This window comes from Bemisia tabaci, chromosome 9 (genome assembly GCF_918797505.1).
Source record: "Bemisia tabaci chromosome 9, PGI_BMITA_v3".
Classification (NCBI taxonomy): Eukaryota; Metazoa; Arthropoda; class Insecta; order Hemiptera; family Aleyrodidae; genus Bemisia; species Bemisia tabaci.
This window is the reverse complement of record NC_092801.1, coordinates 19,349,559-19,367,133: the sequence shown is the minus strand read 5'-3', so window position 1 is coordinate 19,367,133 and position 17,575 is coordinate 19,349,559. Positions and strand designations below refer to the sequence as shown.

General features: G+C 35.3%; 4 protein-coding genes across 4 annotated transcripts in view; 1 reads left to right on the top strand and 3 right to left on the bottom strand.

Moving 5' to 3' along the window:
* teq (Tequila) overlaps positions 1 to 3,254 on the bottom strand; it is a 40,567-nt gene extending 37,313 nt beyond the window's left edge. The window contains exons 1-2 of the mRNA XM_019048157.2: positions 2,824 to 3,254; positions 670 to 904 (exon numbers count right to left, since the gene is read on the bottom strand). Of these exons, the coding sequence (XP_018903702.2) occupies positions 670 to 904; positions 2,824 to 2,916 (328 nt within the window). The 5' untranslated portion in view covers positions 2,917 to 3,254. The remainder of the gene's footprint in view (positions 1 to 669; positions 905 to 2,823) is intronic.
* Positions 3,255 to 4,592: 1,338 nt separating this feature from the next.
* LOC109034802 (cytochrome c oxidase assembly protein COX18, mitochondrial) lies at positions 4,593 to 13,596 on the bottom strand. The gene is made up of 6 exons (XM_019048152.2): positions 12,984 to 13,596; positions 12,068 to 12,205; positions 11,027 to 11,174; positions 9,315 to 9,439; positions 8,455 to 8,568; positions 4,593 to 5,729 (listed from the first exon to the last, which is right to left on the bottom strand). The coding sequence occupies exons 1-6, from the start codon at positions 13,383 to 13,385 to the stop codon at positions 5,532 to 5,534; spliced, it is 1,125 nt and encodes a 374-aa protein (XP_018903697.2). The 5' UTR covers positions 13,386 to 13,596; the 3' UTR covers positions 4,593 to 5,531.
* A 1,154-nt stretch (positions 13,597 to 14,750) lies between these two features.
* The window catches only part of LOC109034801 (coiled-coil domain-containing protein 97), a 72,052-nt gene continuing 69,227 nt past the window's right edge, over positions 14,751 to 17,575 (top strand). The window contains exon 1 of the mRNA XM_019048151.2: positions 14,751 to 14,924. The gene's annotated coding sequence lies outside the window, so the exon portion shown is untranslated. The remainder of the gene's footprint in view (positions 14,925 to 17,575) is intronic.
* LOC109034804 (uncharacterized) lies at positions 15,351 to 17,511 on the bottom strand. The gene is made up of 2 exons (XM_019048154.2): positions 17,215 to 17,511; positions 15,351 to 16,312 (listed from the first exon to the last, which is right to left on the bottom strand). Exon 2 carries the CDS (start codon positions 16,242 to 16,244, stop codon positions 15,603 to 15,605), a length of 642 nt encoding a protein of 213 aa, XP_018903699.2. The 5' UTR covers positions 16,245 to 16,312; positions 17,215 to 17,511; the 3' UTR covers positions 15,351 to 15,602.

Genomic DNA, 17,575 nt, shown 5'->3' with positions numbered 1-17,575 from the left:
TCTTCATGTTCATTATGAAAAGAACTGCACTTAATTAGAGAAAAATTAGAGGGTCAATTACTCCCATAGAGACTGCATTGAAGTGAAACTCGAACGTAGAAAAGTACAGAGTGTCTACTGGAACCCTGGCATTAAAATTCCTTGCTTCTTCCTTACTTTCCAGGAAATTCCTTTTTTGGCGATTCTCAAAAATCCTTACTGTTTCCTTACCTTTTCTTACTTTCTTCTTACCCCGCATGCATTTTTAACTGTATTCGAATTGGGAAAATGGAATGATGGAATGACGAGGAAATAATCCGAAAAACATGAGGAATCAAACCGTGATGTTGATAAATGGATTATGTTAGGAAATCGTAAAACTCCACAGCTACTTTTGAGAGTTTGTCACGATATACTCGAATTTCCATACCTTTTCACCAAAAATCCGTACCTTATCCGTACTTCCTTACCGACCTCCCAAAATCCGTGCTTTTTCGGTGTATGCGTACTTTTTCCATACAGTAGACACCCTAAGAGTATCAAGTACATAATGATTTATATTGTCTTTTAGGGAAAATTTTAGCGCCCAACTAATAACCTGACTCTTCCCACTAAATGCTTCTCCAATGAGGTTAGAGGTCCAAAACATAAAATTCAGAGAAATAGTAAGAGAGATGAAATAAAATTTACCATCAATCCTTTGACGATAATTTCCTATGTAGGGTTTGTTTAGGTCCGAGTCTAAACAATTGACTTTGGATGGGAAATCGCATTCCATGGATTCCGGATTGAAGAGCGTTCCAGGAGCACAACTTTGCACAATTCCTCGTCCTTTGTAACAGTTTAAGAATTTGCGGCAGTCACTTCGTACAGGAAATTGGCCTGTTGCTTTTGGTGGACATCTCTCCTCATCTCCACCATAAATCTGTTCAAGAAGAGAAAAAATAGATCAGATAAATTAATGCTCCATGAACTGTATTTTTAAGCAGGGAAATACTATTCTACTAATGAAATGCTGTGAATAGTTCGGAAAGTTCTAAGCATTTGGCAGCCAATTCTAATGATTTACCTAATCTCACTTGAAAGATGTATCAACATTTTTTTGCAAGTTTATATAAATCAGATTTTTGAAGTTACCTTTTCAATTTTTAAAGATGTCATACATTCCTCAGTCGGAGAAATATTAGCAAACTTTTCTTTTTACTAATTATTATTAAATCATAAGGATTGACAATTTTGGAAAACCTTCACTGAAAACACTATTATTTAGATGACAAACCTCCATGTTCACAGGCTAAAATACACTGCAAAGTAAACGAAGTAGATCACATTGACCACATCTTTTACTAAATGTAATTGTAAAATTGGCAGGATATTTACAGAGAGCGCTACAAGAATATTTTTCAACAAGAAATTTAAGCCTGTTAAAGAATTGGGATATATTTTAAACGTAACTGGCTTATATCATCCATCAGTATGAATAAATTTTTAAAGTACAAGGTTCCTGCAAGGTTAAGCGTTTTTTGACCTTTGGATAAAACAAAAAGAAAAGATAAAATCACTTAAACGAATGGTAAAGAAACTTTGTCTCAATTCCTATGAGTGTTTTGCTTTTGTCCAGTTTTGGGGATACTGTGGGGCCCAAGGCCAAAAGCTCCTACAAAATTTGTGAGGGATGGACAAAAAGCGAAAATCTATGAATAAAAATCTATTACAACCAAAATTGAAAAAAGGGGAAAATAAAAAAACAAAGGAGTAGTAAGTGTAAAAAAAAACAAAAGATAAAAAAGAACCTCTGTGTTTCAATGATACTGCAAACAAATCTTAAAATTTTAAACTTTGAGGGGGAGGGGAGGAGGCAATCACACATCTGTGGGCTAAAATGGTATCATATATCTAAATTTCCTGTGATGAGGAGTAATTCAACTGTAACCGCTCACATGAAAACAAAACTTAGTGGTAAATAAATATTAAAAGAGATATTTAATCATCGCCCACAAGAAGGAACATATCAACGGTGTAAGTCGGCAATCACATAACTTGGTTTGCATCGTCGCAGCTTCCTGTCATAATTTATTTTTTAAACGGAAAACTACCCGACAGCAATTCTTTAAAAGTGCCGTGAATTTTTTTCTCTGTGCGAAGAAAATTCTGCAAAAACTTCAAGGAATGATGTTAATTTTTTCTCCTTTAAAAAAATAACATGTGGGCAGATTTTCAGATACTGCAAACAAGATATGTGATTGCGGACTTACACTGTCGATATCTAGTCTGTACCGTTTCAGCGTTTCTCCGACAATTTCATCTTTTCATGGGAGAATTGTCCCACAAAGTCTGAAAAGTTAAGACTTTTTTCATGAGTTTAAAGAAAAATCAATGTGATGCTCCTACCATAAAACACAATAAAATGTCAGTAACAAATACTGAGACATCACGATTGATAAACATTCCTTTCTCCAGGAGAAGAAGATTTGTATCACTGCTTACAGAGGTATTGGACAGATAATCTGTCCTGAAAAGCACCCAAAAGTGTCAAATCAGATTAGGGTTATGACATCATGAAGTGTCTCTCCAAGAGGAAGACAGTTTAGAAAAACCTACCGCTAACTACTGCTCAACTTTGTTGAATTGTGGTGCAACTTGCCACTTTCTCTTGGCACAAACTTAACTGTTTGAGACTGATTTTTTAGAATACTCGGACATGTTCTTTTACTGAAAACTCACATTCCAATTTTTCAACTGACTTCGACAAAAATGGCTCTTTTCCATGGAAAAGTACCTCCAGGCAACAAAATACCCTCTTCCTGCGGACGGTCAAAAATGATGAAATAGAATAAAACTCACCGCTGATGTCGAAAATGTGACGCAGAGCAGAACGATGAGTAGAACACAGGCTTGGTTTCCGACACTCATCTTTGATTCAAATTTTTGCCACATTCACTGAACCCCCATTTGAGGTATTAGAGTAAATTATAGTTAAGAGTAAATAATTCAAATAAATAGAGCAGTTGTGATGACACTAGCAAAAGTAAATGCAGGATACTAAAAAATTTGGATAATATTCTATAAAGGGTAAAATTTTTATAGATAGTTTGAGCACTATGATTGCCCTCCTGCGATGTAATGAGATAATTTCCTGGTTTGCTACTGTCAGCTTCTATTTTGCGAGCTTCAACTTATCTTATGATACTGATCAAGGCTGAGGTCAAAGGTCGGCTACAAAGCATGATGTCATTAGAAATTCGAAAAACACAAGCACGCATTACTCTTACCATTAGCTATAGTCATGCTGAGATAATGATGATCTTTCCGATGAATCACACACAAACTAATTTTCAGAGAAAAGCTCCTACACATTTAATTTAGATTATTGGACCAAAAATTTTACAGTCATATTTCTAGGTATTGTTTGTTTGCTAGTTTGTTTACTTTTAAACTCGCCACTGAGATAATCAAAAAAATTAGAAAGGTGTATTTACTTTGGAAAATACTTGAATAGATGTTTTCCAGAGAAATCATTTGATGCGAACCAAAACACTTCCGGAGCAAATTTATGGAGGGGAACGGGGCGGGGAGGGTAAAATTTTGTTTCTTTTCCATCACTCTCTTTAAACATTAAAACTTCTGGTAAACTATATTTTATTTAAAAACTACAAAGACACCGCTTTTGCTTGAAAAATTTCACGGTGAACTAGGGACAATTCAAGGAATAATAAATTTGGCAAATAAAGTCCAAAAACTGAATTTCAGAGAAAGTCACTTTCGTTATTGCACCATTTTTGAAAGGAGGACAACTTGTAGATGGTGGATAATTGCACTGAAGACAAAAGTTTGTTCAAAGTAAACAAACTGTGCGAGAACATAGATTTTATACTTATTAGTCATAAAGGCATCAAAGATGGGTAGAGCCAAGGAGATCTACATTTGTCCATCACTATACTGGGATCGGTGGAAGAAGGGGGGGCGCCCAGTGTTGAAGATGTGTTTTTAAAAACGAATTTAACACCAGTACCTATACAAAGAGAGTAGATGTTAAATTTTTCTACATCCCTCTGGAAAACAGTAAAGTTCCTCTTTTGGAAAGGCGAAAAAAAATACTGGACGTGGATGGTTATTGCACAGAGATATTCTTGGTAACGGATGTAATAGCAAAAAAACTAGTGAGCTTAAAATTATTTTTTATTCATTACTTTGATTTGATTAAAAAATAATTTAAACTTCGTAAATTACTGAACGTTGTGACTATTCTACTTTGTACTTTTTGTGTTGAATTACCTAGTTTTAAGTGGAGAGTGCTACTGAATTTTAGAATGTAAAATTTAAGTTTTCTTCATATTCTACTCTTTTCGAGAAAGCTTAGCAATATTGTGCTTGAAATGGTCTACTTTCCTACATTACACAGCGCTTATAGGCAAAATTTTGAGGCATGGATTTTCTTTTTTGAGAATTGAGTATAAGAGCAAACTTTATAAGATAATTCTGATTTAACCTGTCCGATTCATTTGTGTTTTTATGCTGACTAATTTTCTTAAAATTAAACCTGGAATCAAGTATAATTCTTCGTAGAAAATTAAAAAAGAACAAATTTTAATGCAATCTAAAAAGATTAAAAATAACAAAGGAAAGTAATTTTTATTTTTCATTTTCTACAATCTAAGTACCTTAGTCAGCAAATTTGCAGACTTTCAGTTACAATTTATTCCTTTAAGTTGGGAAACCAATCAAAAAACTTCTATGGAAATTTCCATAATTTTTCTTACATCTTTGGAGAATTTTCAAAGAGAATTTCAAGCTGAACAATCTGCTCTCTTTCCATTAAAATTAAAACAATAGTGGACATTTTGAGACACCAAAATCAAGAAAAACGATCTCAAAGTTTCATCACCAAAATGTTGTGATACTTTTTTTATGATATACCTATGCCGATTTTTTTTTTCATTGGGAGTTTCTGAAAAATGCCTGCCCTGACAATGGACATTTTTCAAAAAAAAAAAATAAATAAATAAATAAGAAAATAAGAGACAAAATATAAGTCTGTTCTTCATGGTCACCATTTCTGTCATCAAACCAATAAAAGTCTCTTCAGTCAAATTTCTGCAAAAGGATTTGGTTAAATTTTTGACTTACTGTCAAGCTCCATTGCAACAAAACGAAATTCCCTCTCGGCAACGGTGCGCCGACAACAATTGCTTTTCATGCTGGCAGCAATGACAGCATCCAAAATTTTTGACCCACCTCCCAAAATGGTTAATGGATGCAAACGCTGGCTAAAACTTATCAAGTGAGTTCAGTTCTAGACTTCAGCAGACCGATTTTTTCTTTAGGGTTGCAAACTTCCTGAAAAAGTTGACCAAATCCACTTCCAGATATTAGCCTTTTTTCTAATAAATATAATTCAAAGAATCTTGGTTGGAAAATGACATTATCAACACTGAGAAGATGAACTGATGGAACTGACAAATTCTTCTGTGATGACACAAAAATCATTTGTTCAGTTTTTCAAACAAATTTATGAAGCCTAGAGAGATTGAAAATCAACTTTTACTCCATCCTTACAAAGATTGTGATGACCAGTTGCTCTTCATGGTTGCCCACCGTACATTGAATTGTTCTACAAGATGCCGGTACGGCCGTTCCTTCTCTGAAGGGACGTAAGGAACTCTGCAGAATCTTCTCACTTTTGGTGAGAGAAGAGCTAAATGTTGCACTAGTCCGAACGAACTGGAGGAGACCCAATACACAGCCAAAGCCTGAAAACGAGGAAGGATGGCTGTCAAAAGTGTGAAATAAATATTTATGTTATTTATCCCTTAATGAGGTTTTAAAGGCTAGGAAAGGAACGAAATACAGTGGAAATTGAATTTTAAAACATCGTTTTTAAAACCATATTGACGATAAAACTACCAGACCATGAATCTTGTTACAGGTGCTTTGATATCCACTCCCATTTCATTTTTTTTGTAGGAGAACAAATCAGTATCATTCCTTAAAGTTTTTACAAACTTTTTTTTGCACAGAGAAGAAGAATAACGGAAGTTTTCAAAAATTGACGCTGAGTAGTTTCCCATTTGAAAAATAAAGAATGACAGCAAAGCAAAATGCGTAGCCTGGTAATTTCACTGTTGATATTCGTTTTAACATTGAGAACTGGTTGGTCCTGCGGTTGATATTCCTTTGATTCAAGGTACTTCTGCATTGGTTGTAACGACAATCGGATACGATGACAATTTAAGGCCGGTTGTCTGATTTCATGATATATTTTGAGCATCTTCCTTCAAGTCAAAGTTAAAATTACATAAGAATCAATTAGGCTACTTCCAACAAAATGGCATCCAGAAGAATTTGCAAAGCTGTGTTATGATTTCGTAGACTAAAACTTGCAATAATACTATGAGAGGCTACCTAAAATCTCCATTTAATTGTTGACATTTTTTACTCCTAATTAGTGAAAAAGACAGTGATATAGATTTTAAATTCACGAATGAGAAATAGAAGAACTAGCGAAAAATAGGCATTGTGATAAGAGAAATAAATTGAAAGAGAAATCAGATCAAAACAAAATATGGTCTTGAACTTTATAAAATGATCCAAGGTAATGATGATAATTGTGCGTCTAGAGTTTAAATTTATCATACAAATTCACGGTCAGTTAGGTGTAGATTAATGATAACAGTCAGAGGGAAAAATCCAGGTCAATTCCAAGGGGAGACAATGAAATGTAATTAAAATGAAAATCAGATAACAGAAACGTTCAGATAGTGACTATTTGAATCAATTTGATTGTTGAATCATTTTATAGAAAACTTATAAAACGAAAAGTGCTAAGTCCAGCAGAAAATCAGGAACTAACTGACCTTATGTTGAAACTAAAAGTTTCATACCTCCAAATGACTCAAAATCATTTCCAACTCTTGGTTTCACAAACCAAGCATTCTCTTTCAACAATAAATTTTAGACGGGAGAATTTTTTAAACTAGCCGGACTCAAAATTTCTCGAAGGCCTCCCCCCCCTTCGAAGGTAGAAAATGTTTGGCAAAAGCAACACAATGTGTCTGATTTGTTACCAAGATCAGCAGCTCTTTAGAAAAATACAGAGCGGCAAAAAGCAGGAAAAAAATATCTGCAAATGCTTTGGATATGGCCTACTGCTTTCCGATAAAAAAGAGGGAGATGCTTTTAAGAAAATCTATGGGATTCCTTCTCCTGCATTATTTACAAAACATGATTGAATTAAAATTAAACTTAAAAGCTGAAAAACAGAAACAGTAGGAAGAAGTTAATTGAACATAATACCATGCAATGCTACATCCTCTCCTTTACAGGGTTTCTTACTTTTGCAATTTTTAAAATTTAGCAGGGTATCTACTAAAACAGGCTGGCCGAAAATCAGTACTTTTACAGTGCTTTTTCAGCACATTCCCAAGAAATTCAGTACTTTTTCAGTACTTCCAAATATTTGGCGAAATTCGAAAAATTTTAATTTCTAGCTCAAATTGCGACAAACATTAAAAATTCCAGACCTTGTTGGGGAATTTCAGCACTTTTTCAGTACTTCCAGACCGCCCTTAAAAAATCAGTACTATTTCCGGTAATTCCGGACTTGTAATCAGTACTATTTCCGGTAATTCCGGACTTGTAGACACCCTGTATAGGTTGTTGGCTCTCTAAAAACTTTCCATGTTGTCTAAAAATCTACAACCTGTACGAGAAGAAAATTTTAACCCATTTTCTAAAGAGTCCATGCCTAAAATTTTAAAAAAATTGGTCAGCATGGTATCAATTACTGAAAAAAAAAAAAAAAATTGGGCTCTTAATATAAAAAATTTTGTTCATTTGGATGAATTCCTGAGTGTTCAGTATCAAAAAGCTCTGTGGCATGCACTGTCAGAAGTCCCCCAAGGGAGCATGCTGGTCATGATAGCAAGGAAATGAACAGGCCATTACTATATCCTGAATGCCTACAGACCTGGGGGTAAAACATTTCATGACTTTTTCAGGTTTTCCACGACCAAAAAGATAAAAACCCGAGTAAGCCCATTGACAATTTGCATGGACAATTCTGAAAATGAACGATTTCTGGGAAAGTTTTCACTGCAAATAACAGGAACATGTGAAATTGATTTCTTCAGATATAAATCATTCAATTAACAGAAATTGCAATGATACACAATGAGGGTAGGTCTCATTAAGTCTCGGAAGCCTGGCAACTTGAACAACCACATTTCAAACTAAAGAATTGGCGTGGCGCTTGGGGGACCCTTCAATGCCAGTTGATACAACCAGCAAGGCAGGCAACATATTCATGGAAAATTTTTTTAAAAAAATGGGCAATTTTTGCAAAAAATATTAAAGTGAAACCCAGTTTTTCTTTTGATTGAACAAATGAAATATCATTCATCATTAATTTATAGTTCAGCAAAATAAACAAATAATTGTGAACTTAGTAGAGGAAGTCATAGATAAAAAAATAATTACCGCAGGCATCTGAGCTGCAATTGGACCAGTAAGTATGGCAATCAGACGAAAAGCATTGACTCCAATCTTCTTCATCAATGGCTCCTTACCAGTCCATCTTCGTAAAACTTGGATCTATATGAAAAGTAGATATGCATGTAAAACAATATTATACTTCAGTAATGAGTTCCTATGGGAATTCTATTGGTTTTAATTTTGAGGGTATTAATTGAAACTATTAGAGGTTTAATCCGGCCTTGATCTTTAAGAATTCGGTGAATATCCAATATAATCTCTGGTCATTTACTCCCTGAGAATAATAGTGATTATTAATTTTAAAAAAAGCATCCTTAATTATAAGAATAAAATAAGAAAATAAAAATCAGAAATTACCATTAATAAGAAGATAGACGAATATATTTAATAATATTTAAGTGCTGTGCTAATAAAACAGCACTTAAATATATTTAAATTAATAAATATACGGAGGATATTCAATAATCATTAGTAAGGGAGAGAGAGAGAGATAGAAGAATATGTTTCATAATATTAGAAAATAAGTACACATACAAAAGAAAAAATGAATGAGACAATTCCAACAACTTTTTAATCTAATAATTGGGATTTTTTTCCAGTTTGAGTCAAAAGAATTTTTTTTTTTTTCTTTTTGTTTTTTTAATTTAAATTTATCTAGGTATGCACTGATACTTTTAATATTGGTATATTTTCAATCTCTCTGTGATGAGAGGGATGGATATAACTGTAAAGACTTTCCATTAAAAAGAAAAGAAAAAAAGGGTCAAAACGGAAAAGCATGAAACAGAGGAACAGCTACAAAATAAAAGAAAAAGAAGAAATGCAAAAAACTGAGCGGGACTTACTTCCGTGATGGCTAAATTTACTAGTGCCAAAGAAATGGGCAATATAAATGTTGGATCAGGTAGTAGTAAGTTAGAGCACCAAAATGGACCTCCAAGAGTCATTTCTGTAGCTGCTGTTAAGACGGCTAAAATCAAAGAAAGACCAAAAAAAGTCAATTATTTTGAAGAAGAACAAGGGGCATTCATATGGTATGTATGTTTTTCTTTTTTCTCTGAAACTAATTAAAATAAATTGAATTAGTTAAAAATGCCTTTCCTGCTGTAATATCAGCTTTCCAAATAGTTCTGGTAAGCAAACCAGGCGACTTTCACCCTGGCCATCCAAAATATATTCAAGCTGAGGGTCTTGTCAAATATCGCGGTTTTCTCAACTGACAGCAATGGGCCTGTTGAAAACTTTTGCTAGAGCAAAGCTAAGAGTTGTTTCTTATGGATAATGCCTCAAAAATCACAATGAGCGCATCGGCAAAGTCTGAAATGCACTAGTAACTTCACAATCTGCGTAAGAAATTTTTGTTTTTTTTTAGCTTCCCGCTTCAAAAACGATACTACAGCACAGGAGAACATTTTGTCAGAGGAGTCGTTCCATTGTCGGCAATATTCATCATGACCGACGCCAATCCGCCAAAACATGTGTGATGGGACGAGATAACACCTGACCAGTATAAGACCGGATAACAATCGCCGTGTTTACGCTCATATTTTCCTTGCCTACCTTGATTGACCTTGAACTCTCCTAGAATTACGCGCGAAACTGCAGGAGCGTCGGCTATGATGAATATTGCCGACGATGGAGCGACTCCTCGAGCAAAATGTTCACCTGTGCGGTAGTATCATTTTTGAAGCGGGAATCTCAAAAACATGGAAATTTCTTACGCAGATTGTGAAGATATGAGTGCATTTCAGACTTTGCCGATGCGCTCATTGTGATTTTTCAGGCATCATCTATGGGAAACAACTCTTATTTTTGCTCTAGCAAAGGTTTGCAACAGGCCCATTATAAGGACTGCTATGGTCACTCCAATGCAATCAAAGTATTGAGGTCTATGCACAATGCTGTTGATACATCAGGAAAATAGGACATATAGTCAAAGGTGAAGACAACCAAATGGTTTACCCCGTGATTAGTGGAGATCCTTAATATAACACCATAAAAGGTTCAATTTAACGGATCTCCGGTAAAATTCAACAGTATAACTTTGGAGCTAGACCAGTGCAAGGAATTACCATGATTCGCCGCTATAAAAAGTTGAAGATACAAAAGAAAATTTTCTGCAAGTTTTGAAAATTTCAAGGTAGGGTTATACACACCTAAAAGTTTGTTAAAATTATAGCAATTTGTTTTTTCTTACATTTTTACTTTTTGCAGTGACAAAGCATATATTCCCTTGCAATGATTTGTTTCTGAAGTTTTAAAGTTGAATTTTGCTTAAGATTTAAAATTGTCATTTTCATGGTGTTATTTTTAGAATTTCCCAAAACGTTCCTCAGTCATGAGATAAACCTTATAAGGCCTCCTAAAGAAAGGAGCTGTTTTCGGAACAACTACAAGTCCGGCTCTATACTTAACATTAAACCAGCTCAATTTGGTAGTTGAAGACAGTGATCTCAAAACCTGCATACTCATTCATCGGAGAGCAATACATTTTGAAATGGGCTCAATAGTACCTTGTACAAACTTTTTTGAAACAGTCGTGACAGTAAAAACTAACCTGGATCATCTGCTGGATAAGCTGCCATGATATTTCTAAGAGCCGCAGATATATACAGCCAGAGGGGGATTTGAACCAACAAGACAATGCTTCCTTTGAATGGGTGACAATTATGTTTAATGATTAGTTTATTCCACTCAGCCCCAACCTGATGCAAATCAAGTCACAGTGATTTTAGAGGATCAAACGAAACATTAAAATCATGACACATACCTGGTACCACGAGTATTACCATGACTAAATCTGGTACCACATTTATTATCATGACTCATACCTAGTGCCACATGTATTATCATGACTCATATGTGGTACCACATGTATTATCATGACTCATACTTGGCATCACATTTATTTCGGATTGTCTATCATCTCATTGGACAAGCTACCTGTGTGGTCTAGCTTGTATTTTCTGTCTACGCCGATCATAAATGAAATCAATTTTCACTTCTGGTGAGTTGAAACCAAGAATAAAAACCAGCGACAGAAAACAGGAGATTGCATCAGAGAAAAAGAAAAGATGTGCTCACATCAGTATAAAAATTGTTAGCCTCTGTAAATTCCGAGCTACTTATTTTTACCAACAAATTCAATGATCTTCATTTTCCGGGGTAGCATTATATTTCTTAGATATTTACAATGCATGCTTCAAAAACTTGAAGTGTCATTATGAAAAAGTTTCTAAACTTGAAACTTAGTCTGTATTTTAGATCACAGCTTGGCACAAATATCTTATATCTAATGCTTACTCCTCGATGGTACATAGAAAGACTAGATACTGTCACTTTCCGGCTAAAGTATCACAAGCGCCACGTGACGTTTCAAAATTTCCGCCACCATTTTATTGTTTTACAAAGAAATTGCTCAATGAATCTGTCCGAAAATTTCACTGAATTTTCTTTGTGCTGCCGATAAAATTCAGGGAAATTTTAAAACATATTCAACCGACAATTTCTCTGTAAAAAAATAAAATGGCGGCGGAAATTTTGAAACGTCGCATGGTGCTTGTGACACTTTGGCCAAAAGGTGAAGATATCAACTTACCTGCCTCTGATAGTAAGCTTGTGCTCGTTTTGCGTTCCCTCCCAGGCGTGCCACATTTGAATTGGCTATTTTTTTAAGCTTCTCGACGATAGGAGGCATCAGTTGTTCGATGAGTTCAACTTTCGCAAAAATGTATTGCTGTGGAAAAATGAGAGATAAGATGAATAGTTTAAAGGAGTTCTAGCTAATGTAATGTGCTTCTATATGATAAAACCAACAAAGCTGTGAAAAATTATATAGAATGCAACATACATAAGTGCAATAGGTCAAGTAGAAAAATCCATGACGGAGAAGGAAGAGATAAATTTTTGAGGAGGAGCATAGGTATGGTAAATAACTGTCTTCGACAACAGTTTTGTCTGAATTCTTATCAATAAGTACGTCTGCCAATAAATGTCTAATTTCCTCATAAAGCAAAGTTTAGACTGAAGCAAGAGGATATCATTATCTTTGAAAAAATTTTGACATTGCCTGATGGATGTAAAAAATCTAGGAGACATTCCTCCCATTGGTGTTCAAATCCAGCAGGCGCTGTGCGCATAATGCACCTAAATATTTACAGTCAGTTGGCTACAAAAACGTTGGAACCCAAAAAAACTTTTTTAATTGATTTTAACATCTATTTGGGACCTCTGAACAAGGATTTGGTTAGGTAAAAGGAAGTTATGAAAGAATGTGATCAGTAAGGAAAAGCCCAATTCTAGGGTGCCAAAAGACATTCCGTTCTCATCACAAATTATTTCAGAAAAAAACATTTCGGCCCCTGGATGTTGGGCTAAATTGGCCAGTAAAATTTCTCAATAAGATTAGAACACTGAGTACCATGTAAACAATAATAATGTATATGACTCACTAGATTAAACAAGGCATACGATAAAAATTTGAGCGGACAAAATAAAGCAACCATTATAGATACCTGATATACATACAGCGGGGATGTCACCAGAAATCTTGCACCAATGGTCATGACAACTATAGAAGACCACCAATGTAAACCTACAGAATCGTGAAACTGAATAATGAAGTTTTCCACAGGTTGCACAAGTGGCGATTCCATGAAAAACCGCATTGAAGCCAGTAAGAAAGGTTCTTTCTCTCCAGTGGTAATATTCCTTTTGATGATGTTCGACGATGTGGTGGTCCGATCGAGCAGATTGTCATTTTTGCTGATGGAAAAACTATGAAATAAATGCCTACTGTCAAATGTGGATGATATTGGGGAAATGCACTCATTTTGAAGCAAATTGGAATACTTCGGAAATGACTGATGTCCTACATGCAGAACGGAAGATAAAGTTCGAAGTTTCAGCAGGCTCATTCTGAGAGATGTTTGGACGGGATGATTTCGAAAACTGGTTAAGAGTAACACTAAACTTTAGAGGAAAAATAGTCACTCAGCAGCTATGAATATAATATCAGTTTTAACTTGGAAACATGTTAAAAACTTGTTCTTATAGGACAAGAACTTGAATTTTCCAAGCTCGAGACACATTGTAAACATAACCTTAAAAAATGAGTAGATGTGAGGTAAGAAGTGTGTTGACATTGAGGTTAGGTAGTGCTGTCGGCGAAAACTTTCTAGCTACCGTGTAAAATACTAAAATACTCCAAAGTTAAATGGTGCAGTTATTAATAAGTTATATTCAGAATTTGGTCCAAAAATTTTAAATCTTATGAGTGCAGCATTGATTGATGATAACTGTCATTTTTATGGTGCAATATGAAGTTTCATTCCTGTGGTCCAGTCCAGCAGAACTTCAACCGTAGGGTAGGATGGGGTCAGTCCGCCAGGGTGGGTCAGTCCGCCAGTCGACCGTAGCGCCCCTAGCGGTGGTCGAATTGGGAAATTCAAAGCATGGGAGTAAGCAGTTGGAAGTGCTCGTCTACTATATGTTGTTCCAGGCATGATTCATTTGTTTACAACTAACCTACAGGCGCAAGTGTTAAAATTGCTCCCGATCGTAACTTTTTTCTTTTTTGGAACTTTTCGTCTGGACTTTGGTGGTTTGGTGATCGAAATTTGGGAAGTACATCATCGTAAACTACTCACTCAAGGCTATTGATTCCGTTTTTGATCTTTGAAATATCTTTACTTTTGTCATGTCAGGTAACAATTTTGTGCAGCGAAGCCGGGATGGGGTCATTCCGCCAGTGACGCCGAGGGTCATTCTGCTACTGGCTAAGTGACCCCTTTTTAGGTTTAGGTGCTGCTACACTGGCTAGTCCTTTATATGTATGTAGTTCAATTTCAAAACCACCGACTTTTTATTAATATTTTAACTTTTTTTTTAAAAAAAAAAAAATTCAAATTTTGAAATTTATTAGACCCTTAAAATTAACTTTTCGTTCTTATAGTTATAGACTTTTTTGTACTGACTGAAGTTCTGAGTTCAGATATGTTTGTTTTCCTTCATTTTTCTTAATTAAATTGTTTTTTCCAGCACTTCTCATGTCTTCATTTGCTACTGGCGGACTGACCCTAAGAATGTGGCGGACTGACCCTACTCGTGGGGTCACTCCGCCACTTTCTTTTTTAAAAAAAAAAAGTTCAAAAAAGGGGGGGAAAATGCACCTAAAGAATCCAATTTTTTTATGTGCATAGTCAAAGGTCCAAAGATCACTCCTAGCATTCAAACAAGTTCATCCATCAATTAGGGAACTCAGGAAAAATCTGGGGGCAAAAAAGTGGCGGACTGACCCCATCCTACCCTACTGTGATTTTTTGAACTAGGTACGACCATCATGACAGATCTTTGTGGAATACCATGTCATTTTGGAACCATGATAAAAAAAAGGAAAAGATTAAGTAGAGACAGCACTCGATGATTTTCACTATTCAAAAGTGTGCATTCTAAAGGTGAGAAGAGTTTTTTCCAATTTACTTTGTTGGCTAAGCCCTAGAAATTCTTTCGAAATTCAGTCGGAAAGTTTGACTGGTCATCTGACAAATAAAATTGGAATGCAGTTTTCCCCGGAATGCGGGTATAAAAGTTGAAATTTAGTATTTTGATCAAATTTCATGAGCATGATTTTTGATACTAATCACTTTGGCCGAAGATGAAACATTTCCCCATTTTTGAACACAGCTCATAAAATCAGCACACCAACATCACGCAATCATTCTCCTGTGATTTTTGAAGAGAGGTAGTCTTTAAATGCAATATAAAACTTGTTTAATTTTTCATTTCCCATGACGTTTTTATTCTGATCAACTATTTTTTAACTTTTTAAACACTCATTCATAATAAGTATAAGTGGAAAACGGGCAAAAATATATTAAAGATTAAAAATATTAATACCATTTATTCAAATAAAAATAATACAAAAAAAACCCGTAATGTTAACACTAAAGTATGTCATTTTCATCAATTAAACTAGGCAGTGAAGTGATATATAGTCGTTTTACTTCAGAAAAGTAAGAGTACTCAATAATATCAAAAATAAATTTGTAACATTGGTTTCAGGAATGTTCAAAATTAATCAATACTTGACGGATTATTCAAGTAAATTAGACATGTTAGTAGTCGCTACCGGCCTAAATTCCACACATTGCCATCAGTATTTCTCCAGATTGAGGCTCAGTATTTACGTCGCCAATGTACCCAAGCCAGCCTTTACCAATCGAGGCAAACACGACAGGACTTTCATTATCTTTGGGAGATTCTTTATAAACCATTGCTTCTGGAGGGACATTTTTCAAAAAAAGTGCCTTCATACTATATACTCCAGGCAGTTTACTATCTATCAGCCGACTTGGCAAACGACTAGGATTAGGCGAAAAGTTTGCCCGGTGGTAGTTACCAGTTTCCCAAGGCAAGTTCCACATTTCTTCAAACCAATCCTTGAGATTATTGGGTCGAACAAAACTTGGGAAAAGAGTTGCCAAGATTAGTGTGCCACCATTTTCAACATATATTTTGAGTCTCTTTGTTAAATTTGGCTTCTTTGTGCATACAGCCTCATCTGTTGCAATGATAGCGGATGGAGTGATGGTGTGGTTTGTCAGATATTCTTTTGTTTCTTCAGTATCCTTCAGGGTTACAACTGTCGCTCGAGCGTTTAACTTCGGAATTAGCTCAGCATACATCTCATCCCAGAATGAATGCTGCTTCAAGGATAGTAAAACAATGACTGGTTTCGAGTCTCCACCACTGGAGACAGCATTAGATGCAGCCATGATGAACTTAGTTGTGCAGATTGAAATATGAGAATCCAGCTAAGCCTTGTCAGTTGTGAGAACAGTGTCTGTAGAACACAGATAAGAAGAAAAATGATGAAATTTCAACTTTTTTTTTTGGATGACAATACTTCCTCTACCCAAGAATATTGGTGCAAGACGCATCTGCGTTTAGGTAAAAAAACTCTTAAAATACCCATTTTAGGAAACCCTTTTGGGGAATTCTTTTAAATAAAAAAATAGTGCTATTTTAATTAAAGGAAACATAAAATTTAGGTGAAAAACAACAAAGTATATCCTCAATTTTTATGGGCTGCAACTTTTCCTTTTATTTTTTCATTAATATGTTAACGACAATCTACAAGCAATAAGTATTCAGTTGACTTGAGACAAGACGCCTCACAATCGGAGATTGCGCATTATATGTTGAGACAAACGTCAATCTCCGGTTAGCTCTGAATTCGCACCACTCAACAGGTTAATACATGCAGTCAGGTGGCACCACTGGTGAATGGTGACATAAACAATACTTTAACTTTTGTCTCAACATGCGATGCGCGAGCTCTATGATCACTGGCATACCAAAACGAGTGGGAAGGAACTTAGCATTCTAAATTCTCTTTTCTGTTCACCACTTTTTTGTCCTTGTTTTTGCCCGCAGGAAGTTTACAAGAAAAAATTCGTAAATTTTACTGAAATCCACTTATAATTTTTCTTCAATTTTACGTAAAAAAAGCCCCAAAAAGGGTTTCCTGACACGAAGATTTTAAGAGTTTTTTGGACGTAATTTTAAGTAAGTGGTAGAATTTTAGAGTATTTCACACTTATTCTCAACAGCCACTGCTACTAGGGTGTTAGATTTTTGCGTTCCCTGTAAATACCAAACTAAAAACAGCAAGTCTCAACTAGTCTCGTTTGAGAACCTGTTTGGATGCTTACAAGAATAAGCGAGTGCCTGAGTAAGACTTACCCGTTTTAAGAAGGACAAGATTAGAATTGACTACTTGGGAGATCAATCTGTACGCTGAATGACTTCTAGTGAAATATTCTAAACTCAGTGAAAACAGGAGAACAGTGTCTGCGGTGATCAGGTTCTTGGATACCTAATGTATTAAGGACTGTCAAATTGACGATATCTCTGACAGGATAATCAGGTTCAGGTCACGTATGTACACATACGGACAGGATGCGGCATGCGGGCCTCGCTCGCACGTCCCAGTCAGTCCCAGTCCCACGTTTCTTGAGCAACATGACTCTGCTTTCTGCTGCTATCAGTTTATCCTTTATCAGTTGTCAGCAAAATCATAACAGAACAAATTCCCAGCGTTGCC